Source organism: Wyeomyia smithii, chromosome 1 (assembly GCF_029784165.1).
Source record: "Wyeomyia smithii strain HCP4-BCI-WySm-NY-G18 chromosome 1, ASM2978416v1, whole genome shotgun sequence".
Classification (NCBI taxonomy): Eukaryota; Metazoa; Arthropoda; class Insecta; order Diptera; family Culicidae; genus Wyeomyia; species Wyeomyia smithii.
Genome location: NC_073694.1, coordinates 36,159,212 through 36,173,402, shown reverse-complemented (window position 1 = coordinate 36,173,402; position 14,191 = coordinate 36,159,212). Strand labels below are relative to the sequence as shown.

The window sequence follows — 14,191 nt, the reverse complement described above, 5'->3', positions numbered from 1 at the left end:
GGCCCATGTAACTAATTCGGGAAGTTGTCGAATCGCCATGTGAGAAATACATATGCTTTTCTGACAACAAATTGAGCAAAAAGTTATTCAAATTTGGTGAAAGTCCCTGCGAATGAAGTTTCGCGCTTAAAACTTCTACAGAGACAGAGTCAAAAGCCCCCTTAATATCCATGAACGCAGAAGCCATTTGCTCTTTTCGAGCAAAGGCTAGTTGAATTTCAGTAGAAAGCAACGCTAGGCAATCGTTCGTCCCTTTGCCCCGGCGAAAGCCAAATTGAGTATCTGAAAGTAACCCGTTTGTTTCGACCCATTTGTCTAACCGTAAGAGGATCATTTTCTCCATTAATTTCCGGAGGCAAGAGAGCATCGCAATCGGCCTATATGAATTGTGATCAGAGGCAGGTTTCCCGGGTTTCCGAATAGCAATGACTTTTACCTCCCTCCAGTCATGCGGAACAATATTTAGCTCAAGAAACTTGTTGAACAAATTCAACAAGCGTCTTTTTGCAGAGTCGGGTAGATTCTTCAACAGGTTGAATTTTATTCTATCTAACCCTGGAGCCTTATTGTTGCACGACAGGAGAGCCATTGAAAATTCCAACATCGAAAATGGGGGCTCTTCCGTAGTTACTAATAACGCGTCGCGAATGGTTTTCTGTTCCGGTACAGAGTCCGGACAGACCTTTTTGGCAAAATCGAGTATCCAGCGATCTGAATACTCCTCGCTTTCATTCGAAACGTCACGGTTCCGCATGCGCCTGGCGGTATCCCAAAGAGTGCTCATCGCTGTTTCCCTGGACAACGAATAAAAAAACATTTATAAACATCACAAATTTAAAAAAACTTTATAAATAAAGTTACCGTTTTCAAGAAAAAAGAATCAAAAACCTAATGCCCAAGTTTTGTTCAATAGAAGATACGGTTGAACCCAATTCAATCGTGCCTTTTTGTTCGCGAATGTATTAGAGAAGGTCACGAAGTTGTGTGAAATTGACATTTTGTCAGTTTTCTAGTTATCTAAGTTTGACTGTGGATTTCTTCACAAGAGCCTAATATCTTATCGATACCGTTTTGAAATGAAATTAACTTCGGTGTTTGAACTTGTTTTTAGAACTGCTAAGAGTATTATCATATTAGGGAATTTTGTTTTCAAAGACAGTAGACAACCCAAGTAACAATTTATGTTTCATGATACTCTTGAAGACTCTCTTAAAACATATTTTGTACCTGTAGTACCTGTAATGTTGCTTGGGATTTGATATACAGGAATGGTTGAGTGACAAAAAACATAAGTTTGATATTTGCAGTCAATTTCCTAATTACACATTCACCTGTACGATCAGAGCAGCGATTATCGGTTTCACCCAAACGGTTACAACATCAAATAAATATAAAAAATCCTATTGAATTAACAGGTTGTCCAAAACATTGTTCCATGCATTCCACAAGCGAGTCCAGAATCAGCGAAATCCAATCAACGGGAGAATGAGACCAATTATCAGCGGCAGTGCGCTTATGCTGACCGATTGCCTGCTCACGGTAGCGCCATTACAGAGATCGCCTTGACAGAAGCACATGTACACTTTTTTGTAATTGTACACCGTGTACGCACAGCGATCTTCCGAATCGGACGGACCCCGCTGGACACACATCCGTTGGGTGGCCATATCGTAGTCTGGGAGAACGGAACTCACTTAGGTATAAGTTTTTTTTTGGATTAGAATGAAAAACTCACCATCCTCTCTGAAAGAACCTTGCCCTTCGATTACCTTCCCGCACCAGCCGGAGGCACAGGGCACGGCCGTCACTCCGTGCTCCGTTTCCACCTGGGTTGCATTGAACCTGAACGGATCCTTGCAGCTTCCGAGCTCACCCCGCGATCGGCACTGGTAGCAGCGTTTCAGTAGTGCTGAAAATCACATTACTAATTGTGGTGACCTTCACTGGCAATCTGAATGTTTGGCTCTGCTAGACTTCAATGAGCTCGCTGATGAGTAAGCAACGAACCTCGTTTTTCGACTTCCTGCTTCCCGACTCAATCGAGCAAAGCCAAAAAATGTTGCTGCCTTATGTTTGCGTAGCGACATTACGGTATTCACTTACCATCGGTCTGGGTGATATGATTAGAAAGTAGAACGAACCAAAACGAAACAAGTGCCCAATCCATCCATTTCGACATTACTGGAACGGTTTTGGTGCTACCTAAAACTAGAAGACGATCGCTGTTTCGGGGGGTAAACTTTTAACAAACAAAACAGCAGACAGAGCTTTGGCCTGTCTGGATTTACGATCTATTTTGATCTTTTGTGTGGTTTATCCTCCTTTCCATTCGTGCGTGAAATGATCGCTTCTGACGTCGAACGAGCGAACTACGGGCGGATCGTCGTACGTGTGTGTGTGAGGTGTGGTACTCAAGCATTGGCGTGGGTGGGATTTTTGTAGAGAGGTGTATCTTTCGGATGAAAACAGAAACCATTTCACAGTTTATTTTTTCATAATTATTTTATATTTGTATATATATAATATATTTTAAATTTTTCATATACTTAAGGACATACTTTTTGTTCACCGATTTTTGCTCTTCTTCTTCTTACTTCATAGTTACAACTTCCATTAAATCGGGAAAATACGTGAAGTAACTTGTAGTTTTTTTTTAATTTAATTTTTCTCAACATCATCGTCTTGCTTCAGTTGCTGGACTTGCTCTGCGTTGTTCGTTTTCCTCTGAGTCATGCAGTTGTAAAGTAGTTGCAATTTCGCAATCGTTTTTTTTTGTTTTTTTTTTATTCGTTCTGTTTGGCACAAATTGCACACCGTTCAGAGGGTAAAGTTAATCTCTTTGGAAGAATGAAAATAATAAAACTCTCAATAAAGTTAATAAAATGTTCAACGGGCAGATGTTAACTGAAAATCATACATTACATACGACGCGTACTGCTTTAAAAAGTTTCCTTAAAAACTAGAAGTTAGAAATTAAAGTTAATGTTTTGGCTTTGGTTCTACCATTTTTGTTCGATTTTTTAGTGAGCTCTTGTTTCACTTTTCTGTACAAACAATTTTGAAAACACTGATCAAAATCAAACTAAGAGCACTAAAATTGTTTTTCTTTGGATTGCTAGCTTTGGGTCCGAAAATTGTGTATGTATAAACATTTTCATCGTTGTCGGTTTTTTCTTTAATTTTTGTACAAACAATTTGCTTGACTGCAACTTAATAATAAAATTTTACTTACAAGCTAATTACTTCAGAAAGAGCAACTAAAACATGCTTGAAGAAAAAAGAAACAGAAGCATCTGTTCAAGTTAGTGCTGAAAATCGGGAGAACTTTCTTTTCGCCTTGTATGAGAGAACGTAACTTAGGAAAAACTGTTTGAGCAAACCGCGTTAAATAAGGCAAATCTAGAGCCGTTCGTTCTTTCCTAATGCTGCTGCCCGCCTTCGATAGGTAAGCGTTTGTATTTTCGGTTTGCGTCTCGGCTGTCTCTTCTACGTGTCGGAGTGCCAACCCGTTGTTGCAAGTTCCGTTTTCTCCGCAATTATTGTCGGTTTATGAGTTTTTCTTTGTTGTTACTGCTGTTGACGTTTTTTTTTATCAGATACAAGAATGCAATATACTGTAATTTGTCTAAAGTAGTTTGAAACTTGCTTAGTTTTTTTTGCGCAAGAGTTGCCTTTCCCTCTCCCGTTCGTTAATCAGCTTGCTTGAGTTAATCTTCCTCTTCTGCTGGAATGGTTATCTGGTATTTTCATTATTGTTTGCAAATTTTAGTTTTTTGTTGCCTTTTTTTTGTTTTGAGTATTCGTAGAAATATTTAACAGTACATTATTCTTTAAATATAATATTTTTCACGAGTTCTCATCTTTTACCCTTCTTAAGTAATAATTCAATAACTAAATAATGCTCAATAATAGTATTCAGTAGTAATAATAAAATTAGCAATTCAAGTTAATGTTAATTTAAAAGACACTTGTTTTACGCCCCGCAGATTTTTTTTTCCTCTACTGGAGAAACGCGTTCTCTCTCTCTCTTTCTCTGTCTCTGGAGGCAATACGTTTTTTTACTAAATTAACAGTTTCGTTGTCCGCTCGGTTATGGCTATTTTTATTTATTCACTTATTACTCTTTGTAATTCTGCACTTTGTAAAAAAGATTTTCAATATAACTCGATGTTCTTTTTTCATGTTTGCTCAACCAGCGCTTCTTGCTTGCTTGCTTACTTACTTACTTAGCTCTAAGGACCGCCTTACAAAGTTATAATACACAGCTTACGGGGTTATACTTTACATGGGTAAGCAAGTTTTATACTAAACCTTACATTCGTTCTACAGTGTGCTGTTTTTTGTGTGTCTCCTGTGTGCGAATATTTACAAACATTGTTTCTATGCTTTAGGATTTTTTGTTTGCAGTTGTTTTGTTTTAGTAGAAATATAGTAAATCTGTAATCAGTGAAGCTTTTGACTTTACATACGCGTAGGGCGGAAATGGGGTCCAACTGTTCACTCGAAGTAAAGGTTTGTGTGCTTCGATACGCGTGCGCGTTTTGCTGAAACCATATAAATTGATATCGCGATATCGAAGCGAAGCGCCCTTTTTCCTACGAGCGTCAATCGGGAGCCCCTTTCGCCCTTTTTCACGCTGCCGTATGGCCTTTTGCTAGCGTTTTTACAACAAGGAAGTGTTTTTTTTTCTGGGTAGGGAATCGCGAATTAGTTTTTGAATTTGGAAGGAAAAGTAGGGAAAAAGTTTTTTTTATTTCATGTTAGCCTTCTAAAGAATTTGAATTGTTTTTTCTTCATTATTTGTTAATACGAGTTAAGGGTTAAATTTACTTTATTGTATTGTCTTGTTAACACCGTGTGGTCCAAAAATGCGTATATGTTTGTCTGGTTTCTTCTAGTTTTTTTTTGGTTTCACTTAAGGATAGTTGCATAGGTTGTAGACGTAAAATAAAATTAAACAAACAAAAATTGCTAGACCCAGCCTTTGATGCGTTTTTTATTCGAATTTTGCAACATAACGGTTATTTTCGCTTTCGTTTATGGCAACAGAATTCACTTCGAGTATTCTACAGGTGGCGCGTCCACTATCCGCAGAGGCGCATAGTGCGAGGCAGCGCTTAAACTCTAAATTACTTAATGTTACAGAGAAATAAGTAAACTGGAAATCATAACGGATTTAAGTTCTATACACTACACAAAAAAAAAACCTTAGCGAAGGGAATGAGATTCAAGTTGCTTGCTTAAGAGTTTTGCTGTTTCGCTGTTTTTTTTCGGAGCCAACCCTCGCGTGGTCGGGTTCGGGCTCACAAGAAACCTTGAACAAACGATTTTAATTAAATGCACAGCTTTTTGTTTGCTTTTTTGCGGCGTTACTTTCGGCGCAGCAAATCGCCAAGCCGCTAGCCATACTAATCGGAGAATATTAGTAACTGGGTTCAGTTTAATTTTTTTGCGTGCTTTCGCTTCTTCATATTTTGAAATTTTAAGTACGATGATTCGTTGACTTCCGTTTTGGATTGCGCCAAAAATACCTCGAAAACCTTACTAATCAATAATCAACACTAACTAAATGAAGTTCTCCAACCTGTCCGGAAGAAAGTTCCGTGGAGAGCAAGTTTATGTACAGTTCTGCGTTCAGTGTACACCACCAAGTCCGCTTCCATAAGCCAAAAAGTTCGGGTTAAGATAGCTGTCCACCAGGAGCCGTCGATCGAAGTAGGAAACCGACATAGCAGGTGGGAAGGACCCAGTGGGAGGGCCCGTTCTCAATGCTGGCGGTGGTGGAGGCGGCGGAGGTGGTGGCGGAGGCGGTCCAGGATAGACCAGTGATGCAACCGATCCCCCTCGGCGACCTCTTCGGCCGGGTCGACCGGACTGGGGATGCTGGTGGTGCTGATGATGATGATGCTGGGAGGAAACAACAGCCATCGATGGATAGGCACCGTTGATGACTGGGGACGGAACTTCCCGTCCCTGGTCCTCATCTTATTTGCCTTCCCTGTACGGTTTGCAGTACGAGTATCGGTGGTTCATGTGCTGACTGTAGGAACCGGAGTGCGAGAAGCGCTTCAGACACTTGCAGCACTGGAACGGCTTCTCGCCGCTGTGCAGCCGCTTGTGTTCCGTCAGATGGTGTTTGTGTTTGAATGCTTTCGGACATTCCACACACTTGTACGGACGTTGTCCTGTGAAGAGAGGGAAAAGAAAAGTAAGTAGGTTTTGTCCAAGAATTTGTTCAACCAGAGCACGTTTCCGGGCTACCTTGGACTGCATTTTTGGCTGACTTTTTTGAGACTTCCAATCACTTAGGTGAATTATTATAGTTGTTTTTAGAGATCATTCTATAATCACTTACAATTTATTTTAAAAATATTTAAATTTATACTATAATATTCCTGTAAATAATCATTTTGAAACCATTCCTTGATAATTTTGAAACCAAATTTGAAGTCACTTAATCAAAGGCTTCTTTTAGAATTTGTTTGACAGTCATTATATAGAAGCATACTCTAATAAGGATCATTTTGGTGAAATTGAAAAATCGTTTCAAAATTCTTTCGCAGTTTGTTTTGTTACGTGCGCAACTAACTTCTCGCAATTTGTCAAAACAGGGCGCCGGCAACAAGCGCTGGTCGATTTTGACATATTGCAAACATTGTGAACCAAACTGAGAAATAATGTAAACAAATTGCTTCGACACGTCATCGATTTTTTGTGGCGTCATAGACTTTTAGTTGTATGAAAATGTCTGTTTTTGAGTCAAATAACCGTCATTTGCGGAAAGTGTTACTTTTCTCTTTTCATTTCAACGGCTCAAGCGCATCGAGAGTTAATAAAAGTTTACAGAAATGCTAATATAAGTAAAGCGATGTGCCGTGATTGTTTCCTCCGTCGTCTTAAAGACGGTAACTTGGGTGTTCACGACTGTCCGCATGAGGGCCAGAAACCGTCGAAGACAATGAATTAGAGAAATTGCTCGAGGATGGGAATCCATGCCAAACGCTGGAACAACCTGCTTCAGTTTTAAAAGGTATTCGCCAAACCATTTTCAAGCGAATGCATGCTTTGGGAATGGTTCAAAAGCAAGGAGTTTATGTTTCTTATGATTTCAGCGTCGTTTTTGGTCTGTGTACAACTGCTTCAGCGGTAAAAAAGGATGGGTTTTCTTCATCGCATCGTGACGGGTGAAAAATCGATTCATTACGGTAGGCTCAAAGAAAAAAAGTCATGGAAACCTTGTAGAATATTTTGGAATCTTCAGAAGTTTGACGTACGGGTTGAAATTATTTTTGGAAATATTCTCTATATATCAATTATTTCATTACAAAAATCATTTTAAAATGCTTTTTAAAACTTGGTCCTACAATTGAATCATTGAAACCGATGTTGAATGATTCCGAAATTTTATTTTTAGATTGTTTTTACAATTATTTTCAAATCGTAGAAGTAATTAAAAAAAATGGAATTGCTAGAATTACATTCAGGGCAGTCTTGAAATCATTTTAACTATTTTTCAAGAGATCATTCTTTACTCACTAGCTTAATAATTCGATTTTTGGGATCTGATGCCTGTTAAAGCTAGGGGTAATGGCTCAATTTGGGTTCAAAAGTAAGAAAAAAAAAACGTAAGTCATAAGACAAAATTTAATTAGTTCGTAAAGATAAATGTACCAAAACTAGATTTGATTTCTCAATTGGAAGCCAAAAATAGGGTACCAAGACAAAATAATAAATAGTATAATTAGAGGCTAAAAATAGGAAAAAGATGCGAAAAAAAGGTGGAATAGATAAAATGTGGCGCAAAAAATAGAGTAAATGTGAATCTCGGGTCAATGGCTCAACTAGGGGCCTACAATATGGCAAAAGTGCTAAAACTAGGGCTAATGGTTTAATTGAGGTCAACCATATGGTAAATGTGCCAAATCTAGAGTAAATGTGATTTTGTAAGGATTAACACCACTGGAGAGGGTTTTTGGCATAACTTTAAACCATTTGGGGTTATTTTGGAGCAATTCAGTAATTCGCATAATTTTAGAACCTGTTTCCAAAAATTTTAATACCTATTTTCAAATAATTTTAGAACTTTTTAATAGCATTTTGTCAAGAAATCTGGGAATTTTGGAATATTTTTAAAATAGTTTAAATTCACATTAGCGGAAATTAGCGGAGTTTTCAAAAATATTTTTCGAAGCTTTTCTTAAGCTTTAAAATCTGTATTTTAGAGATAGGTATCAAAAAACTTTTTTGAGTCGAAATTATTTTAGAAATATTTTGGATCCTATCTGCAATCATTATACTTCATGTAATGTCATAGTCAAGAGTTATACCAACCAAATTTGGTAAATGGCTAGGCAGTACGTACCATTAGTGCTTTGTGTACTTGCAGGCATGCTTGTCATTTTCCTCAGTATGTGGAAAGAGCGGAGAAAAAATTCACCGCGCATTTCCCTTTCAGTATGTGTCAGCGTGTAGCAAATGCTTTCACCACACTGCTTCTTTCTCCACTCCAAAGTGTCTCAACCAACTTACAAAGAGACAAACACAATTCCAGCTCATCCCACATCTGATAGAAACGAGAGGGGTGAATCACTATACAGAGAAAACGCAGAAGAACACCGCAGAGTCCTACCAGGCAAAAGTGTAGTCCTCCTGTAGCTACACCGCGAAAGCGAATTCGACCAGTGTAAACTCGACCGGCACGAGCAACGCAGTCTATTTTTTCCTCCCAATCTCTTTTCCTCTTCTGCCACGCTCAAGAAACAAACTGTAAAACGCACCGCAGATAGCTCTGCTTTCAGGAAGCTCACCAGATAAAAATCGTCTGTCGTTCTCTTCTACCATGTGCGTTGATTTGCTCTTTAGTGTGAGAGCAGTTGTTCTCGCAGTGCAAGATGTTCTCCTGCACTCTAGAGGTTTTCTGAGGAGAAAAGACAAGCATGCTTGCAGGTATGAAATAGACCAGCCGAGATACGAGTAACCAAGCGAAGATGAAGGTTACCACCCCGTGGTTCGCGTCTCTTTTTCAGGTTAGGGGCGGCTCACAACAACTTCTGACTCGAAGGCTGAATTAAGACACGTGTTGTCTCGAACGCTATAGTCAAGATGACAACCCTATCACGAGACTTGTTAGCATGCGGCACGGACCTAGCCAATAAAAAACGAACCAGGAATAGATCTCGGTTTTGTTGGAGGAGATAGAATGCTGCTTGCAGTGATGGAAACGGAACGAATATGATCTCGATTTGTACACATCAGATCGCAACTAAATTTGATTCCACTCAACCTCTAATGAAATGATGATATGGTGCATACACGCAAAAGTTGGATGGTGCGGAACCAGTACAAAATTGTGCGTTTTTAGCGCAATTGTTGATGTAATTTGGAACCAGTACAATGATTGCGTGTTGGGCATAACGCAATCAATGTTCTAGCATTTGTTCAATGTATTTGGCAGCTCCAAACTACTACACCTAAACAGTTTCAACTGGTATCAAGCAGCATTGCAAAGCGAGTGAGAGGCAAAACCTTTCTCATCCTTTCTGCTTGAGAACGAGACATATGCTAGGCTTCTCAAATCTTTTACACACACGCTTTCGAGATACTCTTTCTTCTTCATGCATTCCCCTGAGTTGCAGCAAGCACGCACCGACAGTATGAGTGAGACTAACAACACTATGGTATCAAGAATGTACAACACGGGTGTCTCGCTTATTTCGTGAGGCGACGAGACATTGACTTGCGCGTCGCAATCCGAACCGAAAGAAAAGCGAAAGAGCAATATGCAAATTGTATGTGATTTGTCTAGTCTCGTCGCACGAATATGGAAATCATACGAGCGAGAAAAAAAAATTCCTCCGTCGCTTGAAAAAAAAGCGCGTGCATAAGTTGTTGTTTGCTGCTTGCCCTGCTCCATGAGTAGCAGTCACTAATACACTCGACGCGAGAAATAAAGTGTCGGTATACGATACATATTCTGATTTCATTCTATGTCATTGTATTCGCAGTACAACTGTTGCGTTATGCGTTTCACACATTTATTGTGCGATTTCTGTGCAACATTTGTGCGAATCGGGAGGACACAATGTTTGTATAAGACTTCAACTTTTGCGTGTAGGTTTCAGGATGCAGGATCGCGTGATCAACTGGAGGGCGATCAATGAGAGGATGTGTTTGTTGAAGATTAAAGTTCGTTTCTTCAACCACAGTATCTTAAACGTCCACTGCCCGCCGAAGGTAGACCTGACGACGAGAAGGAATCGTTCTACGCACAGTTGGAGGCAACATACGATAGGGACATCAAGATCGTTATCGAGGATACCCAGGTTGGTAGGGAAGTAGATCGGTGACATAGCCTCACGACCAACGATGCATCAACTTCACAGTTTCCCGGAGCCTGTTTATTAGAAGCACCTTTTTTCCACGCAAAGATATCCACAAAGCAAATAGACCACGTCCTTATTGGTCCTTCTTATATACGCTCTCTTCGGGGCGCGAATATAGACTCAGACTAACCAACTAGTAGCAGTACACGTGCGCTCAAAACTATCTACGGTATTTTACACAAGACTAAACCGTCCTTCTTGGCCAAACATCCGGCAATTGCACAACCTGCATGCTGCCGGGGAATACGTGCGCTTACTTGACGAGGCACTAACTTCCACGGAGGAACTATTTCGACTCTCGCTCGGTCATCAGAGAGGCCGCAATTGCGGCACTAGGTGAGGTAATGTCGAGCCGACCAAATGACTGGTTTGAAGGGGAATGCTAGCGAGTGATGGAGAGGAAAAAACTGACTTAAAGAAGTTATCTAAGGATCATCACGAGAGAGAACGATATCAAATATCGATAATGAGTTGAACACGATTCTGAGGAGTAAGAAACGCTAGCAGGAGGACATAGATCGTAAAGAGTTGAAGCGACTGTTACGGGCTAATGACACGCGCAAGTTTCACGAGATATGTGTAGAGATGGGGAGAAAGACCTGATGATAAGCGAGCGCGAGCTGGTCGACAGGTGGAAGCAGTTTTTCGATGAGCACCTTAATAATGGAGTAACGGAAGGTGACAGAAGGCAAGTTTACTTACGAGTGCCCACAAACGATAACAGTGTCATTGTTCCAGATATCCTGGAGATTTAACGGAAAATTGGGTCAATAAAGAACAATCGAGCCACAGGTAAGGATAGACTGCCGGTAGAGCTCTATAAACAGCGGTAGCAACTGCACTCCACTGTGTGATTTGGGAGGAAGACAGAATAACGGAAGAATGGGTGGAAGGAGTTCCCCTCATCTATAAAAAACGATCGGCTACAAAGTAGCAACCACCGTGGCATAAAGTTCTGTTATGCAGTTCCGTCGTCTACCCCCTCTAGCAAAAAGATTCGGTACTACCAAGCGGACTTCACACAAGTACGCACTACTAAGGATCAAATATTCACTTTCCGGCCGATTCTTCAGAAATGCCGGGAGTACAACGTGCCCACACATTACGTCTTCGTGGATTTCAAGGCAGCGTACAATACAGTTGATCGACACCAGTTATGGGAAAAAATCCACGACTACAATTTTCTGGATTAACTTACACGACTTGTCAAAGCTATCTAAGGTCGAGTGATGTGTTACGTGTGTATATCGGAGACACTCTCGAATCCCTTCGAAGCGCTTAGAGGGTTGAGACAAGGAGCTGGATCATCCTGAACGTTGTTCAACACTGTTATTGAGGATGTAATCCGACGAGTAGACATTCAATCGAGATGCATGATAATCAGCACAGGTAGACAATTCATAGGCTTCGCAAACGACTTTGACGTTGTCACAAGAAACTTCGCAACGACGGTGGCGATCAACTAAAAGATTTGGACTATAAATTAATACCTCGAAAACCAAGTATATGAAAGGGAGAGACACGAGAGAAACAAGCATTTGTCTCCAACGGACTTGAAGTGGTAGATGAGTTCATAAACTTTAGATCTCTGGTAACCGCCTACACAAGTCAGGAGATTCGAAGACGTATTTAAGCTGGAAGTCGGGCCTTTTTTGGCCTTTGCAGGACGCTTCGATCCAAGAGCATAAGGCGCCGCCCGAAAGTGACGACGTATGAAACTTTAATTAAACTAGTAGTTCATTCTTTGGACTTTGAACCGCGCGGCTGTTCACGGAGGACATCCGCGCGTTGTCCGTATTTGAACGGAAAGTGTTGCGAACAATATTTGCTGGAGTACAAACCGAAAGCGGAGAGTGACACAGGCATTTGAATCATGAGCTGTAGCACAACTTGGAGAGATTTCCATTGTGCTCCTGACGAAGGTCGGGAGGCTGTGATGGGTCGGACATGTCACGAGAATGCCGGACGACACTGCGGTGAAATCGGTTCTCTTCAAGGACCTCACCGGCACCAGAAACAAAGGGGCCCAACGTGCTAGCTGGCTTGAGTATGTTGAAAAAGCTGCGTTTTTTAAGCAAAATGAGATTAAAAAAAATATGTCGTTGTCCTCCGGTTTTTAAATCACGAGTTGGCATACTAACTGTCCATATCATACGCAAACCACAGGCGTTGATATTGGCCGTGCGTCGTGCGTAGAATTCTTCGGAGCTCAGTTTCAAAAAATGATCTGAATGGCAGGGTAAACCCGTTGTTCACATATTTGCATAAATATATTTTGAAGCATTTTTTCTCAGTTTCTAATGGTGTGTCAAATTTGAAATCGGCGAGAATTACGCAAAATGATTGCTTAAGGTGAATCGGGACGTGGTCGCGATCAACTCGTATTTTGCAATCTAATTTTTTCTTGAATTATGAAGACTACGTACATGAAACTTTGATCAATTGTTTTCACAACTGTTGCATGCCTGAAGTAGCAATTCGAGTGCTGTTTATTTAGTGGAAGCTGAATTTTCTACGATCAAAATACAGAAGTAAAAAGAACTCTAACCTCAAAATTGTATAGGAAAAGGCCACAATCCCGATTCACCTTAAAAGCATAGAATGAATATTCTTAAAGCTATATTAAAATTGTTTTGGAATTGTTATTTCATTGACGTAAGATTTTTTTTGTAAGATTCGGACTGCTGCGACCATGGTTTTGATCTTTTGTGGTATAGGATTACGTATTAAAGGAGGATTCTCGTTACACTTTTTAAGTGGCATGCCATAAATAATGTAACGAAAATCCTCCTAAAATGCATGTTATGTTACTACCATTGAAAGGATTTTAAACGCCAATGTCTCGATCAAAAGGTGAAGGTTGCCCCATACTTGTTTTGTTGAAAGTAAATTAATGAATTTCTATTTTCATCAAACAGATCTTGAGCACTAATGTCTGAACCAATAGGTGAAGTTTTCATCAAAATTCAGGTATAATAATTAGTATATCTAGTATATCTGCTAACCAGTGAAAAATGAACTAAAAATATATTAGAAAAGCAGCAGTTATTCACGAGCTCGCTCTCTGTTCACGACGTTTACTTTAGACCCATGTTGAAAGTATATCCGCTTTTTTGTTCAAGTTATGCCATTTTCTCGGATTCGCGAGACGCAAAGAAATGTTATTCCGTGTGTAATACGAAAATGAATCTTATTTCGTGTTGGCAAACAGTAGAACTGAACCGATGGAACTCTCAGCCATGCAACAAAAAAACTTGTGTCGTGTTGGGGATTAGAAAGAAGAAAACCAAATTGTGCTCGTGTCGGATAGAAGCAGATAGCCGAAGATACAGCACGCTAGCGGCCACGCAACAGTTCATTACATAGTTGCGTGTTGCATATTGCAGTTGTGCGGCTGGGGTAAAGTCGAATTGACTATCTTTATTCATGATTTCAAACGATTTAAATGAAGCGCAATGTTCTGAAACGAAGTCAGAATTTTCAGCAGGACACGCTGGACTATTAGGATTGTATCTAACGTTGTTGCTGCACAGTGTTGATGAGTTGTGATGAACATCACACTACTGCGTATCTGTAGCGGATTTTGGTTGTAGTTGCAATTTGATAAAATATCATTTTCTACGTCTTCCAAATATATGGAATAACCCTGAGAAAGGCCAATTATTGCAATTTTAAAACGTGATTTAAAAAGCGAAGGACGATAGAAATTTTTTTAAAATCACGTTTTACTTAGAAAATGCAGATCTTTCAGATGATATAAAAAACTGATATAGCTAAAGAACCCAATTCCATTTATGCGATAAATGCCA

At 39.9% G+C, this 14,191-nt stretch overlaps 2 protein-coding genes across 2 annotated transcripts in view; both read right to left on the bottom strand.

Moving 5' to 3' along the window:
- Window positions 1-1,293: 1,293 nt before the first annotated feature.
- LOC129718044 (uncharacterized) lies at window positions 1,294-2,370 on the bottom strand. The gene is made up of 3 exons (XM_055668447.1): window positions 2,104-2,370; window positions 1,736-1,909; window positions 1,294-1,675 (listed from the first exon to the last, which is right to left on the bottom strand). Exons 1-3 carry the CDS (start codon window positions 2,177-2,179, stop codon window positions 1,461-1,463), a joined length of 465 nt encoding a protein of 154 aa, XP_055524422.1. The 5' UTR covers window positions 2,180-2,370; the 3' UTR covers window positions 1,294-1,460.
- A 113-nt stretch (window positions 2,371-2,483) lies between these two features.
- The window catches only part of LOC129718040 (zinc finger protein 1), an 88,005-nt gene continuing 76,297 nt past the window's right edge, over window positions 2,484-14,191 (bottom strand). Inside the window, exon 5 of the mRNA XM_055668440.1 lies at window positions 2,484-6,185. Within this exon, the coding sequence (XP_055524415.1) occupies window positions 5,986-6,185 (200 nt within the window). The 3' untranslated portion in view covers window positions 2,484-5,985. The remainder of the gene's footprint in view (window positions 6,186-14,191) is intronic.